We start from the raw sequence: 18,797 nt of genomic DNA on the forward strand, positions 1-18,797 counted from the left end.
CGCCTGCGTGTTTCCGCACAGCCTGCTGGTCCCTAAAGGAAGACGGTGTGAAAATAAAAAGATAGACCGCGTCTTGTTGTTCTAGTATTATATTATTATTGTTGTTTTTCAGTTTCCTGAGGTCGATTTTGACGGAGCGGAGCTATGGCGCAGTACAAGGGAGCTGCGAGTGAGGGCGGGCGGGCAATGCAGTTGATGAAAAAGAGAGAGAAACAGCGGGAGGAACTCCAGCAACTCAAGCTGAAAATAGCCGAGGTACCGACGTCAACAAAAACACACCAAAAAAAACACAAAAACGCGGCATTTAAGATATAAATCCTGTCAGCGCTGTAACACACAGACACAAACAGCCGTTACGTGGGAATTAAAGTTAAAATAAATAAATAAATAAACGAGAATCGAAACAAAACACGGCATTTAATATATAAACTGTCTGCGTTGAATTGTTGTCATGCGCATTTGCTCGTAGAGGCAGAACGGCCATTATACGGAGTCTGTCAAATGAAATAAAAACAACGCAGTTTTTACTTGATGTACCCCCCCCCCCAAAAAAAAATGGGGAGGCAGAAGGGTTGGTGCCCCCCCATACCCCAGCAGTTGTAGAATCGTATTACTTTTCATATCATCTTAACATTTTACCCCCAATTCAAGGCCGTTAAACGGAATTTTTCTCCTCCAGCAAAGAAAAGGAAAATAGTAGACCATCAGTTTTTTCTAATAAAACCGTTTCACGCTTATATATATATATATATATATATATATATATATATATATATATATATATATATATATACTGACGCACGATCAATAGCTCACTGGGCACATAATGTTATTTGCATTTTAAATTGTGAGCAGAAAGGTTTGTTGATTGTTTGAGTACTTTTGTTACCTTGGGATAACTAACCACTGAGCTCAAGTCATGTGATTTCATAAAAAAACGCCAGTGTTTGGTATTTCAGTTGAGTTTAAAATTGCCCAAAATAAATTCATTTCAAGAATCTGTATAAATAGCCATTCGAAAATATTTTAATTAACGCATGAACAGCGATTACAGCCGCACGACTTCAGGAAAACAGCAGTCTATCCAGAGGCTGATCAGGTCTGTGCATCAACGCTGCCAGGATTGTGTGAATGCTCAGGGAGGTCATACCCGAGACTAACTTGTGTAATGTTTTAATTCTGACAGTGTGTCATACAGGAAACCTATCACGACCTGTATTTATGTTCACACTGTCTGGGATTTTGTTTGATGTCTGTGTTTTAAAATACTTGATTAAATCCATTAGACCCGAGGGTTGCGTTTCTTTCGTGTATCCTTATATTTTGAAGTTAAAAGCCGATGTGAATGGAAATAAATAAGGAAAACTGTAAGGTCAGAACTCCTAAACACATTGCTTGTGAAATAACAACGGGGGAAAGGTGAAAAAGTCAAGATATTGACTATTGGGGGCGCAACAAAATGTATGCTAAGGTGAGGGGGGGGGGGTTGCATCTCCCTATAGAATGAACTAATTTTGCTTCGTAATGTCAAATGAAACTTGCTGAATAATGTTGCGTGTGCTTTAGATAAGGCAGTCTTCCATGTTGTGGTGTTTCTCTGTGCCTCAGCAGTGTCTGTGTTTGTTTATCTTCCAGGATAACATGGTGAAGTCCAACATTGATAAGAAATTCTCTGCGCATTACGATGCTGTGGAGGCTGAGCTGAAATCCAGCACCGTCGGTGAGTAAGTTGTGAAGGACGAGGTGGATTTTAATGTGTGGAAGCAGTTCGGTCTCCATGCCTCAAGCCTGCCCTGGACTGAAGGGAGCACCCTTTCTCTTAGGGGGGTGAGGGAGGGGGAGCAGTTTGGTCTCCATGCCTCAAGCTTGCCCTGGACTGGAGGGAGCACCCTTTCTCTTAGGGGGGTGAGGGAGCAGTTCGGTCTCCATACCTAGAGCTGAGAAACATGTGTCTGTGCTAGTTGTATTCCATTCTAGCTGGCCGTATCCTGTTTTAAAGCGTTTGTCTTGTGTGTGCCTCCCTGCAGGTCTGGTGACTCTCAACGACATGAAAGCCAAGCAAGAGGCTCTGATCAAAGAGAGAGAGAAGCAGCTGGCCAAGAAAGAGCAGTCCAAAGAGCTACAACTGTGAGTGTCAATCAGGGGACGTTACACTCCATTCACACAGCTATCGGGATAATTCCTTTTCTTCAATTCCTTTTTAAAACCAATTTCCAGTCCCTTTTTAATCAATGCCAAATCCCTTTATACGGTATACGCTTTATTGAGCAAAACATGTGTCTAGGGCAGCAGTGTGGAGTAGTGGTTAGGGCTCTGGACTCTGGACCGGAGGGTCGTGGGTTCAATCCCAGGTGGGGGGACACTGCTGCTGTACCCTTGAGCAAGGTACTTTACCTAGATTGCTCCAGTAAAAAAACCCAGCTGTATAAATGGGTAATTGTATGTAAAAATAATGTGATATCTTGTAACAATTGTAAGTCGCCCTGGATAAGGGCGTCTGCTAAGAAATAAATAATAATAACTTGTGAAACACATGTAGTGTTTGTACAGTTATTTTCTTGATTAAAAGGGGGAATGGGAATTGAAATAAAGGAATTGACCCCAAACTCTACCCCATAATATTACACGTTTCTCTTTGCATAGCCCAATGTAGTACTGTGACCGGCGACGGTATCTGTAATATAGTTTGTACAGTTTTACAGAAATGTAAACCTAGAGATGAAACTTGATTCTGACCTTCTTTAGCACTTTATTTAAAGCGCGGGTCTCTTTGTTTTGCAGGAAGCTGGAGAAACAGAAGGAGAAAAAACGCAAGGAGGAGGAGAAGAGGAAGATCGCCAGCTTGTCGTTCAACCCTGAGGAAGACGAGGGGGAGGAGGAGGAGGAGGAGGAGGAGGAGGAGGAAGAGGAGGAGGTTGACAGCTGCGAGGGTGACGATGGTCAGGACTTTTTATCTGCTTCTCTTAAACCCTTTTCAAACTGCGCTAGCCTCTTTCTTACCTCTTAACATCAGCAGCATCACTACACCACTTTAATGGAATTAAATGCCCTCTGTTTAATGTAGCTTTTGTAATTGAAAGGTATTAAGAGTATTAGCTTGTGTCCCGCCTGCTAAAACAGCCTTAGGTTTTGTTTTTGATGAAGCGTTGTGTACAGAAAACCAAACAAGGAAAGAAAGCTTGAAAAATTAACCGCTAAACAGGTAACATTCTGCTATCTGTCTTAAATTTAATAAAATAGAGAATCACAGAGCTGGAAATAAGACTCCCATTGCATGGCAGTTTGATCCAATCCTGGTTGTGCTGTGAGTTTAATAAGACACACCTGAGCTTGTTGCCTAGACACTGTAGCAAATCCAGCTGGTAGTAAAACCTGGAATGGGTGACACTGCTGTGCAATAGAAGTCTTATTTCCATCCCTGAATTAGCGAAAGGTGCTTATATTTGTATAGTACATTACTCAATTAATCAAAATTCCTTTTCTTCAATGGCTTAATACAGTTGCTTTTTAAGTCTGTTTAAAGCATGTCCAGGCATCCTATCAGGTTTATTGACTTTTGAGGTTGCAGTTGAATTTGCTAGAGCTGGTCTGCTCTTCTCTGTCTGTCTGAGACGATCTCCCACGACAGACTTTTCCTTGTAACCTTGACTTATTTATCAAAACAGGCAGCTAGGGACACAAGTTTTGCATCTCCCTACAGAAAGAACTAACTTTGCTTCATAAAGTCGAATGAAACTTGCTGAATAATGTGACGTTAACATATTGAATTACATACCGCTTGGTAGTTTTTCATATACTTAATGAAAAACTGCCAAAAATTGTGACATTTCCAAATCTAACATGAAATACTACTGTAGTGCTATTATGGCTTCCGGTAGATTTTTGCAATTTCATTTTGTAGTGTCTTTGATTTACATCATCTTAAATAAATTATATATAAACAATTTAGATATTTTATTTAATTGTCTCAATCGTACAATTCTAAATGATGCAAAACGGACTGAGATGTTGTTTTAAAAATGTAATATATTGTGTTTTATTTTATTTTTTATTTTTTTCAGACTTGCCAGTTAAGAAAAGGAAACTGGGCAAAAATCCTGACGTAGATACCAGCTTTTTACCAGACAGGGACAGAGAGGTGAGGCCAAGCGGAGCCATCAAAATCAGAAAATGGCATGGCGTTTTTAAAATAAGCTTTTAATAATTGTGTTTTGTATTCATTTATTTTATTTAAATTAAAAAAAAAAAAAAAACACCTTTTATCTTTGTCTAATTTTACAATGAAACCCTATATCCTTTCTTATTTTCAATTTTGTACAATTTTGTATTCGACTGTTTATCATTTTTTAAAAAGCTTTTTGCGTGAAGCGCTGTGGGATCCTTGGTACGTAAGGCGTTACAGAAATGTGTATTGTATTCGATTTGAAAGGAACTTTTGAATGTGATTTTGGGGGCTTGTTCACTGGAGGCACAGTCAGACTTGTTCTCTAATTCTTTGCATTTTCATATCCCTGTCTATTCCTTTTCTGTAATTGTAGTGCAGTTTATTGAGTCTATTATGAATCTTATAATACAGCGATCCACCTTTATAACGCTGTATTCAGGAGTCAATTTCTGTTTTTTAAAATCAGTTCCCAGTTCCTTCAAAGCAGTTGGAATTGGAGTTTATATTTTAGAACCATCATAATAATTGATTCAATTGTTCAGCCGCTTTCATTTGAAGCCCAGTTTAACTGACTAGCAAACAGCGACTTCAGTTGTAAGTAATGCGTTGTAATTTGATTACGAAATTGCTAATTGCAATTGCGATCAATGGTTTATTGCAGTGGATTTAAAAAAAAGTGAATGAGGGAATTGATTTTAAAAAGGAATTGAAAAATAGGAATTTGTGTCTTTCCAGCACACGTGGACAGAAGGATGGTAAATGTTTTAACATTTTCCAAATGTTAAACGTTTTAGAATTTTTCCTCTAATCAATACCTATTAAACACTCAAGTGCAGAATTAAACAAAATAATAAAAATGTAATTTATGCAATAGCAAATATTTTGTCTTTTTCATATCTTTTATTTGTGTGTGGATAGATAGATATATTATGGAGGCATGTGTCTGTCCATATGTGTATTTTTGCAACTGTTCATGCAGTTGTGGTGAAACTTGATTTGGACGCTTTTTATCACCACAGCTGCCAATCACAAACCGGTCACAGATGGAAATAATTGTCCATCCTCGCCCCGCGTCTTTTGTCTCTTAGTTCTGTCAGGACCGTTCTGTAAGTGAGAAATCTGCCGTCCATGTCTTTTGCAGGAGGAGGAGAACCGACTGAGAGAGGAGCTGAGGCAGGAGTGGGAGAGGAAGCAGGAGAAGATTAAGAGTAAGGCTTTCTGCTTTAGGCTGGTTTAGCATACAGAGGCAAGACGGACACCCCTTACTGCCCAGATCCACTTCTGTTGTTGTAAACGAGCCCCATACATCGAACATGATCATTGTTTAGGAGCTTCTGCATGCTGCTGTCTGTGGCTTTGGAGGTTTCAGGCCACTGCTACAGGCCTCATCAAGGGAGACTTGGGGTTTGATACAGCACAGTTGCCTCAGACTAGGTCTCCCGGTGGTCTCCTGGAACCAGGGTTCAAGCCGCTGTTGCTGAAAACGTGGATTTGTGTTCACTTAGCTTCAGAGACACTGTGCAAGTAGAATATATTGCTGAATTAGGCTAGTTGTATACTACCAGCTTTGGAAATTTATAATGCAGGGATGGGAATAAGACTCCTACTGCATAGCACTTTACACCCATTCCAGGTTTTATTACAAGCTTGATTAGCCATGGTGTGTCTTATTAGACTCGCAGTATAAAAACCAGAAATGGATCAAACTGCTCCGCAGTGGGAGTCTTATTTCAATCTCTGTGTTCGTAACTTGCATCCCCTGTCGTGTGTAAATTCTAAAGTAGAACCGTTAGTATCACGGGGAAAACATTATTTGCAGAATAGTGTAGAACAAGAAGCAGTAATGAAATGCTTAATCAGAAGTCGGTAAGCGATTGCCTGGATATATGCGCCACTGCTAAATGCTTCTAAGTAAAGCCTGACCGCGTCATCGACGTTTGTGCTTTTGTGTTTCAGGTGAGGAGATTGAGATCACATTCAGTTACTGGGATGGATCCGGACATCGTAGGACTGTGAAGGTAAGAAATAAAATTTTTTTTTTTTTTTTAAAGTGACGTAACGGTATAATGGGGTCATTAAAAGAGACCCTAATGTATGAATGAACAGGCATGTCAGAAACATACACCCCCCCACCCCTCCCCTTCCCCTCACAGCTGGGAACTTGAAAATGTAGTTCACTGTATAACAAACAGTTTATTCGTGGCTTTAACCCTTTGCGGTCCTACGTCGGACCAGGTCCGACATTACAGTTTTCCCTTTCCGGACGGACCCTGTCTGTCTCTAGTCGTTTTTTCTCTGGAAAAGGCCGAGAAAACCATTCAATGGCCGAGTGAGACCGATAGAAGCCGGGGGGAAGGGAGGGCGTATCTCATGAATACTGATAGACCCGGCACCACAGAGATAACATGGACATACACAAACAAGATAGCTGCTTCCGCATCCAGCGCTCAGAGAATATCACAGACATTTGCAGAGCTTTTTGAGATGTTATAGTAATAAAATAATGACTTGGATCGCATTATTGAGGAGTTTGGTGATAAAACGAGTGATCAGGAGATGATTTATCGGTATGCACGACTATGAAGAGGTATGTGAAAAATACAGCGAACAAGGGGTGGGGCGGGGCTGGAGATGCAATACCGAGTGTCCTGTTGATATGCAGAGCCTTTTAAACCTGTTTTACTGTGAAAAAAAAAATACTCTTAACAGCGCATCTAAAATAAACTGCGCGTGTAAAAATAAATTGGACCCGACGCGCTGAATAAATGGATCGCAAAGGGTTAAGCAAAAGTTTTTTTTTTTTGTTTTTTTTTTGTTCCCTTCCGGTTTTGTGGTGTTTGCAATCATTCTGAATGGTTCTCACTGCAGTTTACTCAAACACTAAATAAAGAGTTTTCTCTCCACTTCATAGACCTACATCAGGGCCATACGCGGTCTGCTTTAGCTTTAGAATCAATGCTTCCTTTTGTATTGCTGGAAATACACCGCTGTCCACTAGATGGTGCTAGCGCTTACTAATATAAAGATACTGTGGTCTGCGTTACACAGAGATCTAGAACAGGTCTAGGGAATGGAAGAGCAGCTCCTGAACTCATAGTGGGAGACCAGATTCACCTGCACAAATGTGTGTGATTTTTGTGAATTGCCCTGCAACCGAATTTAAGAATGACTCTTGTGTGTGTCTTTGCTCTCTCTCTCTCTCTGGCCTCTCTCTCTCCTCTCTCTCTCTCTCTCTCTCTCTCTCTCTCTCTGTCTCTCCTCTCCTCTCCCTCCTCTCTCCCCTTCTCTCTCCCTCTCTCTCTCCTCTCTCCTGTCTCTCAGATGAAGAAGGGCAACACGATGCAGCAGTTCTTGCAGAAAGCACTGGAGATCATGAGGAAAGACTTCAGTGAACTCAGGTAGTAAAACAGGCAGTGATAAACTAGAGAGACTAACATGAACTGCTGGATGTTTGACTGTATTCTTTATACAGTGGCAGTATCTGTTCATAGCAATTCAGTAGACCTGGTCGTCATATACATCTCAATGTCGTTGTAATAAATACACAGCTCTGGCCAAAAGTTTTGCATCACCCTGTAGAATGAACTAATTTTGCTTCACAGAGTCCAATGAAAGCTGCTGAATAATGTTCCCTTGTTAACATATTGAATTCCACACCCTCTATATAGAATGAACTCCCTCAGCTTCATAGAGTCCAATGAAAGCTGCTGAATAATGTTCCCTTGTTAACATATTGAATCACACACCCTCTATATAGAATGAACTCCCTCAGCTTCATAGAGTCCAATGAAAGCTGCTGAATAATGTTCCCTTGTTAACATATTGAATTCCACCCCCTCTATATAGAATGAACTCCCTCAGCTTCATAGAGTCCAATGAAAGCTGCTGAATAATGTTCCCTTGTTAACATATTGAATCAGACCCCCTCTATATAGAATGAACTTCCTCAGCTTCATAGAGTCCAATGAAAGCTGCTGAATAATGTTCCCTTGTTAACATATTGAATCACACACCCTCTATATAGAATGAACTCCCTCAGCTTCATAGAGTCCAATGAAAGCTGCTGAATAATGTTCCCTTAACATATTGAATTACACACCGCTTTGGAGTTTTCCCAGATACTTAACAAAAAACTGACAGAAATTGAAAAATGTGACTAAATTTCTAAATCTAAATCTATGGTAGCAGTTTCATTTTGTAGTTTCTTTGATTACAGGACGTTAAATAAAATAGCTAAATTATGTTCCTATAGTTTATTTTTATAATCCTAAAATTCCAAGCGATTCAAAACTTTTGGCCACAGCTGTACATGATAATGGAATAATCAATGGGTGTGATGTATTGACACATAATCCTCTTCTCTACGCTTTCTTTCTTCCTAATATACATTTTGAAAGCTGTTGCTTTTAATGTAAAATGTTTTTTCAGATCCGCTGGCGTGGAGCAGCTGATGTACATCAAGGAAGATCTCATCATCCCACATGCAAGTGAAAATGTCATTTTATTTCATTCGAACCAGCGATCTCTGTGATGCAGAGCTGGGACAATATTCAAGCAAACCAGGCTTACAATCTATTCAGTTGCAAAAATGAGCAAGTTTGTATTCATTCATATAATAGGAAACCAATGCATAAATTAATTCTAAAATAAATCGCACGCACCTTGCTGTAGAGAGGAGTTACTTTTAATATATTTTATTTCACTCCTGAGATTTATTTTTACTGTAATATGTTACGAATGATGCTGTTTTTCAGATAATTTAACATGACCGACTATTCAAATAACGTTTTTAAATAATCGCACTTGAAAAACCTGTGTTCGTCCCAGCGCTAATATAATGCAATGTGCTTTTTCAAAAATCTAACAGAGAAAGTCAAGCAGACACAACGTTTTTGATGAAGGGCGATTCCCTAGTTCTGTAAACTTGAGTTTCTTTTTTCGAACACCCCGTTGCTTCTTTAGTTTTGATTTGCTGCCCACATCAAACCACTGCAGCTGAAAAATTTTTTTAAAAATCCGCAAATTAGAGACTCAATGGATGACTTTAATAGGCCACACATGCAATTCATTTCAAATGGTAAGAGAAAAGGAGCACACAACCACAAACGGTGAAATGCCTGAGGCTTTAGAAGTTTGTGTTCACTTAATTAAAGCACAAAGTGGTTTAACGTTTTCACACAGGAGTGCCTGTTTCAATATCACCGATGTGTTACACATTTGAACCCCATATTGTGTGTGGTCCAGTGGTTAAAGAAATGGGCTTGTAACCAGGAGGTCCCCGGTTCAAATCCCACCTCAGCCACTGACTCATTGTGTGACCCTGAGCAAGTCACTTCACCTCCTTGTGCTCCGTCTTTCGGGTGAGACGTAGTTGTAAGTGACTCTGCAGCTGCTGCATAGTTCACACACCCTAGTCTCTGTAAGTCGCCTTGGATAAAGGCGTCTGCTAAATAAACTAATAATATATTGTCACAACTTAAAACTAGCCTGCTTATTAAAATCCAACTGTAATGTGTTTTTTTTTTTCCAGCATCACAGCTTCTATGATTTCATTGTTACCAAAGCCAGAGGCAAAAGTGGTAAGTGGGTGTTTTTTTTTTTTTTTTTTTTAGGAAGGGGGGGGTTCAATTGATAGCTATGGGGGGGGGGGGGATCAATTTCTGTTTAAAATCAATTCCCAGTCCCTTTTAATCAATTCAAACACCACTGATCAAAACTGCAATTCGCAGTATTCTGTTAAAACGACCCTCTCAGAGTGGCAAGAAATCACAGCAGCCGTCTGTTAGTTAATCAAACTGGCTTCGCATGAAAGCAGTTGAACAATCACAACAGTTATTACGTCTTCTAAAATATCCGGTTCCTTCGAAGGAATTGAAATCAGAATTAGGAATTGGAAACCCCGGAACTGACCCTGTCGTTAGGTACAGTAACGTAAAAAAACCCCACAAAAAAGCCCTTGGTAAGCACGCCTTTGAATATCCTTGCTAAGTGAACACCGTTTCCTCCTCAGGCCCGCTGTTCAATTTCGACGTGCACGAGGATGTCCGATTGCTCAGTGACGCCACAGTGGAGAAGGATGAGGTGAGACTGAAGACATTCTTCCACACTGTATAAATAAATAAGAGGCATGATGGATAACTCCAGTACACAGCTTAACTGAACCGCTCTCCTTGTTCTGGGCAGTCTCACGCTGGTAAAGTGGTCCTGAGGAACTGGTATGAGAAGAACAAGCATATTTTTCCAGCTAGCCGATGGGAACCCTACGACCCAGAGAAGAAGTGGGATAAATACACGGTAAGTGTGAGAGGCTTCCTCGCCCCAGTGTCATGAATTGTAATGAAACACACGCCTCACGTTTTAACACTGTCCCCACTCCCACGCTTCAGACATTCACAGACAGCAGTGTGCACATGGATTAGAAATGGCTTCTGTGGTTTTGATTTGTTGTGAAATCAAACCACTGGAACTGAAAATCTTGGAAAATTGTCAGAATAGGCTAAGTTTTGTAAGTGACGTTGGCCTTTACACAACTCCTAATTTTTTTTTTTTCTTTGGTATTTTCAGATCCGATAAAGGAATCTTCAAAAAAAAAGTCTGGGACCTTTTTTTTTTTAAAATCCTGCAAGCACTCTTTTTTTTTTCTTTCTTTCTTCTAAAACTGTAACTGAAAGAAAAAAGGTTGAAGTTGAACTTTGACCCTTTTGGGGTCTGCATTTTTGTGTTAAGCATGGGTATCGTTGTATACATGAAACGCCTCTGTTTTCAAAGCTGCCCGTAGCTGTAAGCTTTATGACTCCTACAACGTTTTTATTCTGCTTAGATCACCTGGTCTTGTAACCAAGTACTAAAACCTAACTGTTCAAACACTTTCTTCTTAAAATCACATTGGAGGGCGACTGAAGTATCGCTGACAATTTGGATGACCAGATCCAGTACATTTTAACCCCTTTTTTTTTTTTTCGTGTGCCTCGTCTTATGCATCTGTCTACCAACAGATGAATTTGTGAATAATCAGTTTCACAAAACTACAGTAGCAAGTTCGATGACGTTTGTGTTCAGCGCCTTCCTGTCATCAAGTGTCTTTCTGATCGGCGCTGTGTATTCAGAAATAGAGACGTTTTAATGTATGAAATAAGAAACCTATATAACTAAACCCACAGAGAGAGAGAGAGAGACGCTGTAAGTGATCCCTACATTTTTCTTGTTTTCAATGTTTCCTCCTTATGGTAAGCAAACTGTTAACAAAATAAACACTGTTGTGAAAATGACATGATTTTTTTTTATTTATTAATTTATTTCTTAGCAGACGCCCTTATCCAGGGCGACTTACAAGATATCACATTATTTTTACATACAATTACCCATTTATACAGTTGGGTTTTTTACTGGAGCAATCTAGGTAAAGTACCTTGCTCAAGGGTACAGCAGCAGTGTCCCCACCGGGGATTGAACCCATGACCCTCCGGTCAAGAGTCCAGAGCCCTAACCACTACTCCATATCTTAATTTATTTAAAGATATAGAAATGATTAAAAACAAAAGAATGTTCTGTGTGATTATATTTAAGTTTGTGTAGAGTGATACAGTAGAAACAGTATTACATTGTTGTTTCCTGTGTTATAGAATAAGGGTGTTATGAGGATTTCACACGTCATTTTATAAAGTCTGTGTTGTAGTTCTGCCATAGTCCACAAGATGGCAGACTAACACAAATATCAGTGTCAAAATCAGGATGGTGGTTCCAAACCAGCAAAACAAGAATCAGTGATGGGACAACAAATATATTTGTGTGAAAGAATTATAATACTGTCAGTTTTTAGTTATTTTCATTGTGTAAGCTTTTCAACAAGCTTAGAACAAAGAAGAATTAGGGGGAACTTGAACTGAAGTCTTTGAATCTTAAAAGGAGTTGACAGTTAACCCTTTAAGCACTACACAGAATTCAGAACCAGAGGACACGCAGTTGGAAATAAAGTGGACACGGGACAGAGGGAAGGAGACACTTCTTCACACAGAGAGTGGTGAGGGGATGGAATGGGTTACCTAGTCATGTTGCTGAAGGAGACTCTTCACACACAGAGAGTGGTGAGGGGATGGAATGGGTTACCTAGTCATGTTGTTGAAGGAGACTCTTCTTCACACAGAGAGTGGTGAGGGGATGGAATGGGTTACCTAGTCATGTTGTTGAAGGAGACACTTCTTCACACAGAGAGTGGTGAGGGGATGGAATGGGTTACCTAGTCATGTTGTTGAAGGAGACACTTCTTCACACAGAGAGTGGTGAGGGGATGGAATGGGTTACCTAGTCATGTTGCTGAAGGAGACTCTTCTTCACACAGAGAGTGGTGAGGGGATGGAATGGGTTACCTAGTCATGTTGTTGAAGCTGAATCACTGGGGTCCTTTAAGACCTGACTTGGCAAAGTTCTGAGATCAGTCGGCTACTAGGAAGCAGATGAGCACTGATGGGCTGAATAGCTGCCTCCCTAGTTAATACATTTTCGTATGTTCATGAAACACGAAAAGACAAATTGCAGCTTTCTGCAGGCGAGTGCAGTGATCTAGTTGTGAGTTTTCAGCCGTCCCAGCACTGATGTAAAAAGCTTTGCCTCCCAAACTGATCTAATATTAGTGACGTTGCTGCATTAGTCCTGCTGTCTGTCTTAATTAGCCTGGCCCCAATTAACATGAGATACATTTTCTGTTCTGTCTGGGAATTATTCAAATGAAACCTCAAACCTCTTACTGCTATTGCCTAATGGTTTGTGGATTCAATTTGATTCGATTGGACTCGAACTTTGCAGAAATTAAATTGTCAAGTCCCATCTGCACCTGGGTATTTCTACAACATGACTTCCTTTAGGTATTAGGTACTTGTTCCCCACAGTATTTTATGCAGTTTTCCCATGGTTATACTATGCATTTACCATGGTCTATAGTTTATCATGGCTTGCAATGCTTCTTAATATGCTCTTTGGGCTTTACAATGCTTGCCTATTCTTTACCGTGCTTTCACTGTGCTGTGCGTTTACTATGGCTAATTTACCCTGTTTTTTTAATATACCATCCTTCTGTGTGCTTTACAATGCTTCCCTATGCTTTACCAGACCTCTGTGCTTTACAATGCTTTCCTATGCTTTACCAGACCTCTCTGTACTTTACAATGCTTCCCTATGCTTTACCAGACCTCTCTGTGCTTTACAATGCTTCCCTATGCTTTACCACACCTCTCTGTGCTTTACAATGCTTCCCTATGCTTTACCAGACCCCTCTGTGCTTTACAGTGCTTCCCTATGCTTTACCAGACCCCTCTGTGCTTTACAATGCTTCCCTATGCTTTACCGGACCTCTCTGTGCTTTACAATGCTTTACCATGCTTTCACTGAGCTGTGTTACAATTTGCTATTTTTCTACAACTTCGGTCATAAGTGTTTCATTTTTGTCCGTTGCTTGTATATGCAAAACCCCCGTCTCCCTGACCCTTGGCCTATTAAAACCTTGCTTGTCACTGGAGCTGTGTTTTTGTGATGGGAGCCTCCATCTGTAAACTAGCATGCCTGTTAGACTATATTGAACCCTGTAAGTCTCCTTTTCAGCAGATGTCGATGTGAAACTGGATGCTAATGACCTGCTGCCTTGACTTTTAAACCCTGCCCAGAGCTACAATGCAGAGCTAAACCCTAGGAACCTATACATGGACTTTTATCCTGAGTTTAACGCATTTTACTACAAAACCTATAGGCCTGTGTTTACTAATTATTTTGTTTTGATTTGTTTTTTTTGTTTTTTGTTTTTTTTGTAACCCAAAATTTGACCTAACTAACATTATTATTATTATTTATTTCTTAGCAGACGCCCTTATCCAGGGCGACTTACAATTGTTACAAGAGATCACATTATTTTTACATACAATTCCCCATTTATACAGTTGGGTTTTTACTGGAGCAATCTAGGTAAAGTACCTTGCTCAAGGGTACAGCGTGCCCCACCTAGGATTGAACCCACGACCCTCCGGTCAAGAGTCCAGAGCCCAAACCACTACTCCACACTGCTGCCCTGTGTGAAAGTACTGATTTTTCACCATGAAAATCCGTAACTTTACATTTAGTAGATACATCTTTGTAAAGAAAAAAAAAGTGCAATGTGGAGTTGTCTGTTTTAGCATACTTAACTAACTTAATCGAATTCACAAATAGTGGAAGCAGATGAGCTGCTTTTCTGACTGTCTCCGAGTATCACCTTTGATATTTACCTGGAAAACTAGGAAATTAGGGGTTTTCATAGATAATGTTCACCTGTTTTAATTATTCTTAATACCTGCTGCACAGGGAGAGTGAATCTACAGTGTGGGGGGGGGGTCAGGATGTGGGGGGCCTCATACCTGCTGCACAGGGTGAGTGAATCTACAGTGTGGGGGTGTCAGGATGTGGGGTCCCTAATACCTGCTGCACAGGGAGAGTGAATCTACAGTGTGGGGGTGTCAGGATGTGGGGTCCCTAATACCTGCTGCACAGGGAGAGTGAATCTACAGTGTGGGGGGGGTCAGGATGTGGGGGTCCTCATACCTGCTGCACAGGCAGAGTGAATCTACAGTGTGGGGGGGGGGTCAGGATGTGGGGGTCCTCATACCTGCTGCACAGGGAGAGTGAATCTACAGTGTGGGGGGGGGGTCAGGATGTGGGGGTATCTGCGGCACAGATAGAAGGCAAAAAGAAAGAAGTCGAAGATCATCTTCAGAGGAATGGGATTGGAGAGCAAGCGTTTTGACTGATGAGGTAAGCCTGTAACACAGAACACTTTCGCATATGTAACTGGAAAACCGTGTATCCGTTTGCGATGAAGCTTGGGATTTACATTGTTCAGCAGACGTTACTTGGGAGTGTTGGATTCTGAGGACGTAAAGGGGTGTCTGTCTGTCACACTTTAATTTTTCCAAATCTCTATTTAACCAGGATAGAAGACTTTGAGACACGCGTCTCATTTACAAGGCAGGAGCAGGCTTCAAAAAATAACATAAACGGCAAAAAAAATATATATATATATCATTCAAACAGGACTTAAAACAATCGCAAAAACAGCAATACAAAATGAAAATAAAAAATAAAAAAAAACGGTTCCTATTTGCGTATGATCCTGGTCTAGCATTTACATCTTCAGACCACAGGAACCACGGCACACCTAATTTTGCTTATCTAATGACATGCAGGTCTTAAACCAATTGTCATGAAACTATTTTTTGGCATTTCTTATTCTAAACTGTTCTGTACATAACGTTGATCAACGTCACGGGCATTAGCTTTTTCATCACACTGGCGGTTCTGGTTTTGGCAATGGTGGACGTACGTTACTGACCTGTTAACTGGAGAGAAACCTAGTAGGAGAGGAGCTGACTGACCCTCGAGCTAAAATGGTTTCCAGAGCCTTGCTGCTGCTGTTGCCAGCAGATTATACAGACTGTATGTCTTCCCTTTCCAGTACATGCATGCCTGTGGTCCCTCTGTGTCACCGAGCCTCTGCCACGCAAGACTTTGGAGTTATTTTCAGAGCTTGGAAAATACTGCGCCGTGCAGAAAACAGAAAACCAAGCGTAATTTTGTTCAGATGTCGCCTCCATTCTACCCTGTCTCCCAGTTTCTCATCTCCAGTCTGCAGTGTATTATCTCCTAATCACTGAGCTCCGAGTACTAGAGCCACACTTCTTCCCTCTCTCCCAGTCCTTCAGCTCTAACATATGAGCCACGCTGCTTCCATCCCTCCCAGTCCCTCAGCTCTAACATATGAGCCACACACCTTCCATCCCTCCCAGTCTCTCAGCTCTAACATATGAGCCACAGTGCTTCCATCCCTCCCAGTCCCTCAGCTCTAACATGAGTCACACTGCTTCCCTCTCTCCCAGTCCCTCAGCTCTAACATATGAGCTACACTGCTTCCGTCCCTCCCAGTCCCTCAGCTCGAACATATGAGCCACACTGCTTCCCTCTCTCCCAGTCCCTCAGCTCTAACTATTAGGCCACACTGCTTCCCTCCTTCCCAGTCCCTCAGCTCTAACTATTAGGCCACACTGCTTCCCCCTGCCCCAGTCCCTCAGCTCTATGCACTAGACAAGGCCACACTGCTTCCCTCCCAGTCCCTCAGCTCTGACTACTAAGCCACACTTCTTGCCTCATAGTATTTAGCATTAAACTGTGCTGCTGTCGGGCATCTCGTAGCATCTGGAGTAGGAAGGGAAAGTAGACTGGGATCAATGCGACCGTCCCTGCGTTCTGCCCCACAGTCTGGCAGGACAGCAGGGAGACGAGCGTCGGGTCAGGCCGCAGCCTGGAACATCTGTGCAGTCAGAAAACAACAGAATCACTAATAGTCCTTCTGTAGCACTGCCCACAGCCTGTGGCAAAATTATTTATTTTTATATATATATATATATATATATATATATGGATTACGAAAGGGAAATTTGTATCTCACAATCCGCAAGGGGCTGGAAGGAAAATTGGGAACGCTTGCCACATATAGCACATACTTTGGTAATTATTTTTTGCCTTGGGTATGCAAACGGAAGCATGGATGTTTTAATAAGGTTCTGAATTTTATTTTAAATGCTGCTTTATTATCGCAGGGCTGTAAATAAGACTCCTGTTGCACAGCAGTTTCACCCATTCCAGGTTTTACTACCAGCCTGATTTGCTACAGTGTAGAGGATAACAAGCTCAGGTGTGTGATTAAACTCACAGCAAAACCAGGAATGGATCAAACTGCAGTGCAACGGGAGGCTTATTTCCATCTCTGGACTAACAGACAATAGAAAGAACACGATATTTGAGTAATACCACTAGGAACCACTCGATACCTGCAAACATCATTGAGTTGACCAGAGGCATTTCCAAACGGGTAGAAAAAAAGAAATGAAAAAGGGAACTTATCCAAATCCCCCCTCCCTTTCTATGGAGTGAAAGCAGCAGGGGTGTGGGAGTGAGTTTTTCCAGGAGACATGTGGATTAGGGAAATACTTCTGTGAGCAGCAGGTTCTCTGCACAAGAGTGGGTGAGCTGAGCCAAGTGCTGTTTACCAGCAGCCAGGCTGCCAATTCAACAGGGCAGCTTCCTGTACTGTCAGGGTAATCCAATTACAGCAGCATTGTCACAGTGGAACAGCTGGAGCCGTCTTCACAGTGACAAGGGAGGCATTGTCTCAAACCACTGAGCTCCTCAAACCCGCTGTCTTCCAAACTGCAGCCCAGCGCTTTCTCAAACCACTGAGCTCCTCAAACCCGCTGCCTTCCACACTGCAGCCCAGCGCTTTCTTTATCTAACCACTGAGCTCCTCAAACCCGCTGCCTTCCACACTGCAGCCCAGCGCTTTCTTTATCTAACCACTGAGCTCCTCAAACCCGCTGCCTTCCACACTGCAGCCCAGTGCTTTCTTTATCTAACCACTGAGCTCCTCAAACCCGATGCCTTCCACACTGCAGCCCAGCGCTTTCTTTATCTAACCACTGAGCTCCTCAAACCACACTGCAGCCCAGCGCTTTCTTTATCTAACCACTGAGCTCCTCAAACCCGCTGCCTTCCACACTGCAGCCCAGCGCTTTCTTTATCTAACCACTGAGCTCCTCAAACCCGCTGCCTTCCACACTGCAGCCCAGCGCTTTCTTTATCTAACCACTGAGCTCCTCAAACCCGCTGCCTTCCACACTGCAGCCCAGCGCTTTCTTTATCTAACCACTGAGCTCCTCAAACCCGCTGCCTTCCACACTGCAGCCCAGCACTTTCTTTATCTAACCACTGAGCTCCTCAACCCCACTGCCTTCCACACTGCAGCCCAGCGCTTCATAGCTTTTTTTTCTTCTTCCTGTAACCACTGAGTTCTGACAGCCTGCAATCCTAATGGGGGGGCTGACAGACAGACACAGACAGACAGACAGACACAGAGTCCTAATTGAAATGGCTTAGAGTTTGATCAGCTGCTAATTGAAATAAATAAAGTCTAATTTCAAAGTGACAGATTTAAACATGGAAACTATATATAGAAAGAGGAGCGAGAGGGGGTGGGGAGGGAAGGATTCTGTTTAATATACAGGGAGTGAGGCTGTACTTTTTAAGAGGGAGAGAGTGAGTTATTCAATATAGAGGAAGGAGGGAGTACTGTTTAGTATTAAAAGATCTCTATATATTTTAGTTGTTTATGTATGTGCTTTGGCAACACAATTATTTTTTTTATTGTGCCGAGAGAGAGAGAGAGAGAGAGAGAGAGAGAGAGAGAGAGAAAATATGCATGTATGTTGGTTGAGCAGATTTGAAAGTTAACATTGTCAAATGATTTGAAAAGACAGTGGCAGGCTGTTTGGTGCAGTTAGACAAGCTGAAACCCAGGTAAAGGCAGACACCGAACTGATAATAACTCAGTGCTGAAGCAAACAACCCAGGAGCACATTAATACACTCAGACCAGAAGTTCTCTTTAAGAAAAAGGTGAAGAGTTTTCGAGGCACGTCAGGAGATTATCCAGATGCAGCCAGCACGCGGTGTGCCAGAGGTAGTTGCTAGGTGACTAATTGCCGGTATGTGTTTAATTAACACAGCTGAGAAAAGGCATGAATTCTACAGAAGCAAATCTGATATGCCAGGAGTGAAAATAT

The 18,797-nt window shown here is 41.6% G+C and overlaps 1 protein-coding gene across 1 annotated transcript; it reads left to right on the top strand.

Moving 5' to 3' along the window:
* On the top strand, window positions 1-11,433 carry fam50a (family with sequence similarity 50 member A). The gene is made up of 13 exons (XM_059017391.1): window positions 1-255; window positions 1,636-1,720; window positions 2,028-2,127; window positions 2,782-2,939; window positions 4,062-4,138; window positions 5,307-5,373; window positions 6,122-6,183; window positions 7,487-7,563; window positions 8,594-8,648; window positions 9,696-9,744; window positions 10,176-10,246; window positions 10,349-10,459; window positions 10,730-11,433. Exons 1-13 carry the CDS (start codon window positions 145-147, stop codon window positions 10,736-10,738), a joined length of 1,032 nt encoding a protein of 343 aa, XP_058873374.1. The 5' UTR covers window positions 1-144; the 3' UTR covers window positions 10,739-11,433.
* The last annotated feature ends 7,364 nt before the right edge of the window (window positions 11,434-18,797 follow it).

The sequence above is a fragment of the Acipenser ruthenus genome, chromosome 56 (genome assembly GCF_902713425.1).
Source record: "Acipenser ruthenus chromosome 56, fAciRut3.2 maternal haplotype, whole genome shotgun sequence".
Classification (NCBI taxonomy): Eukaryota; Metazoa; Chordata; class Actinopteri; order Acipenseriformes; family Acipenseridae; genus Acipenser; species Acipenser ruthenus.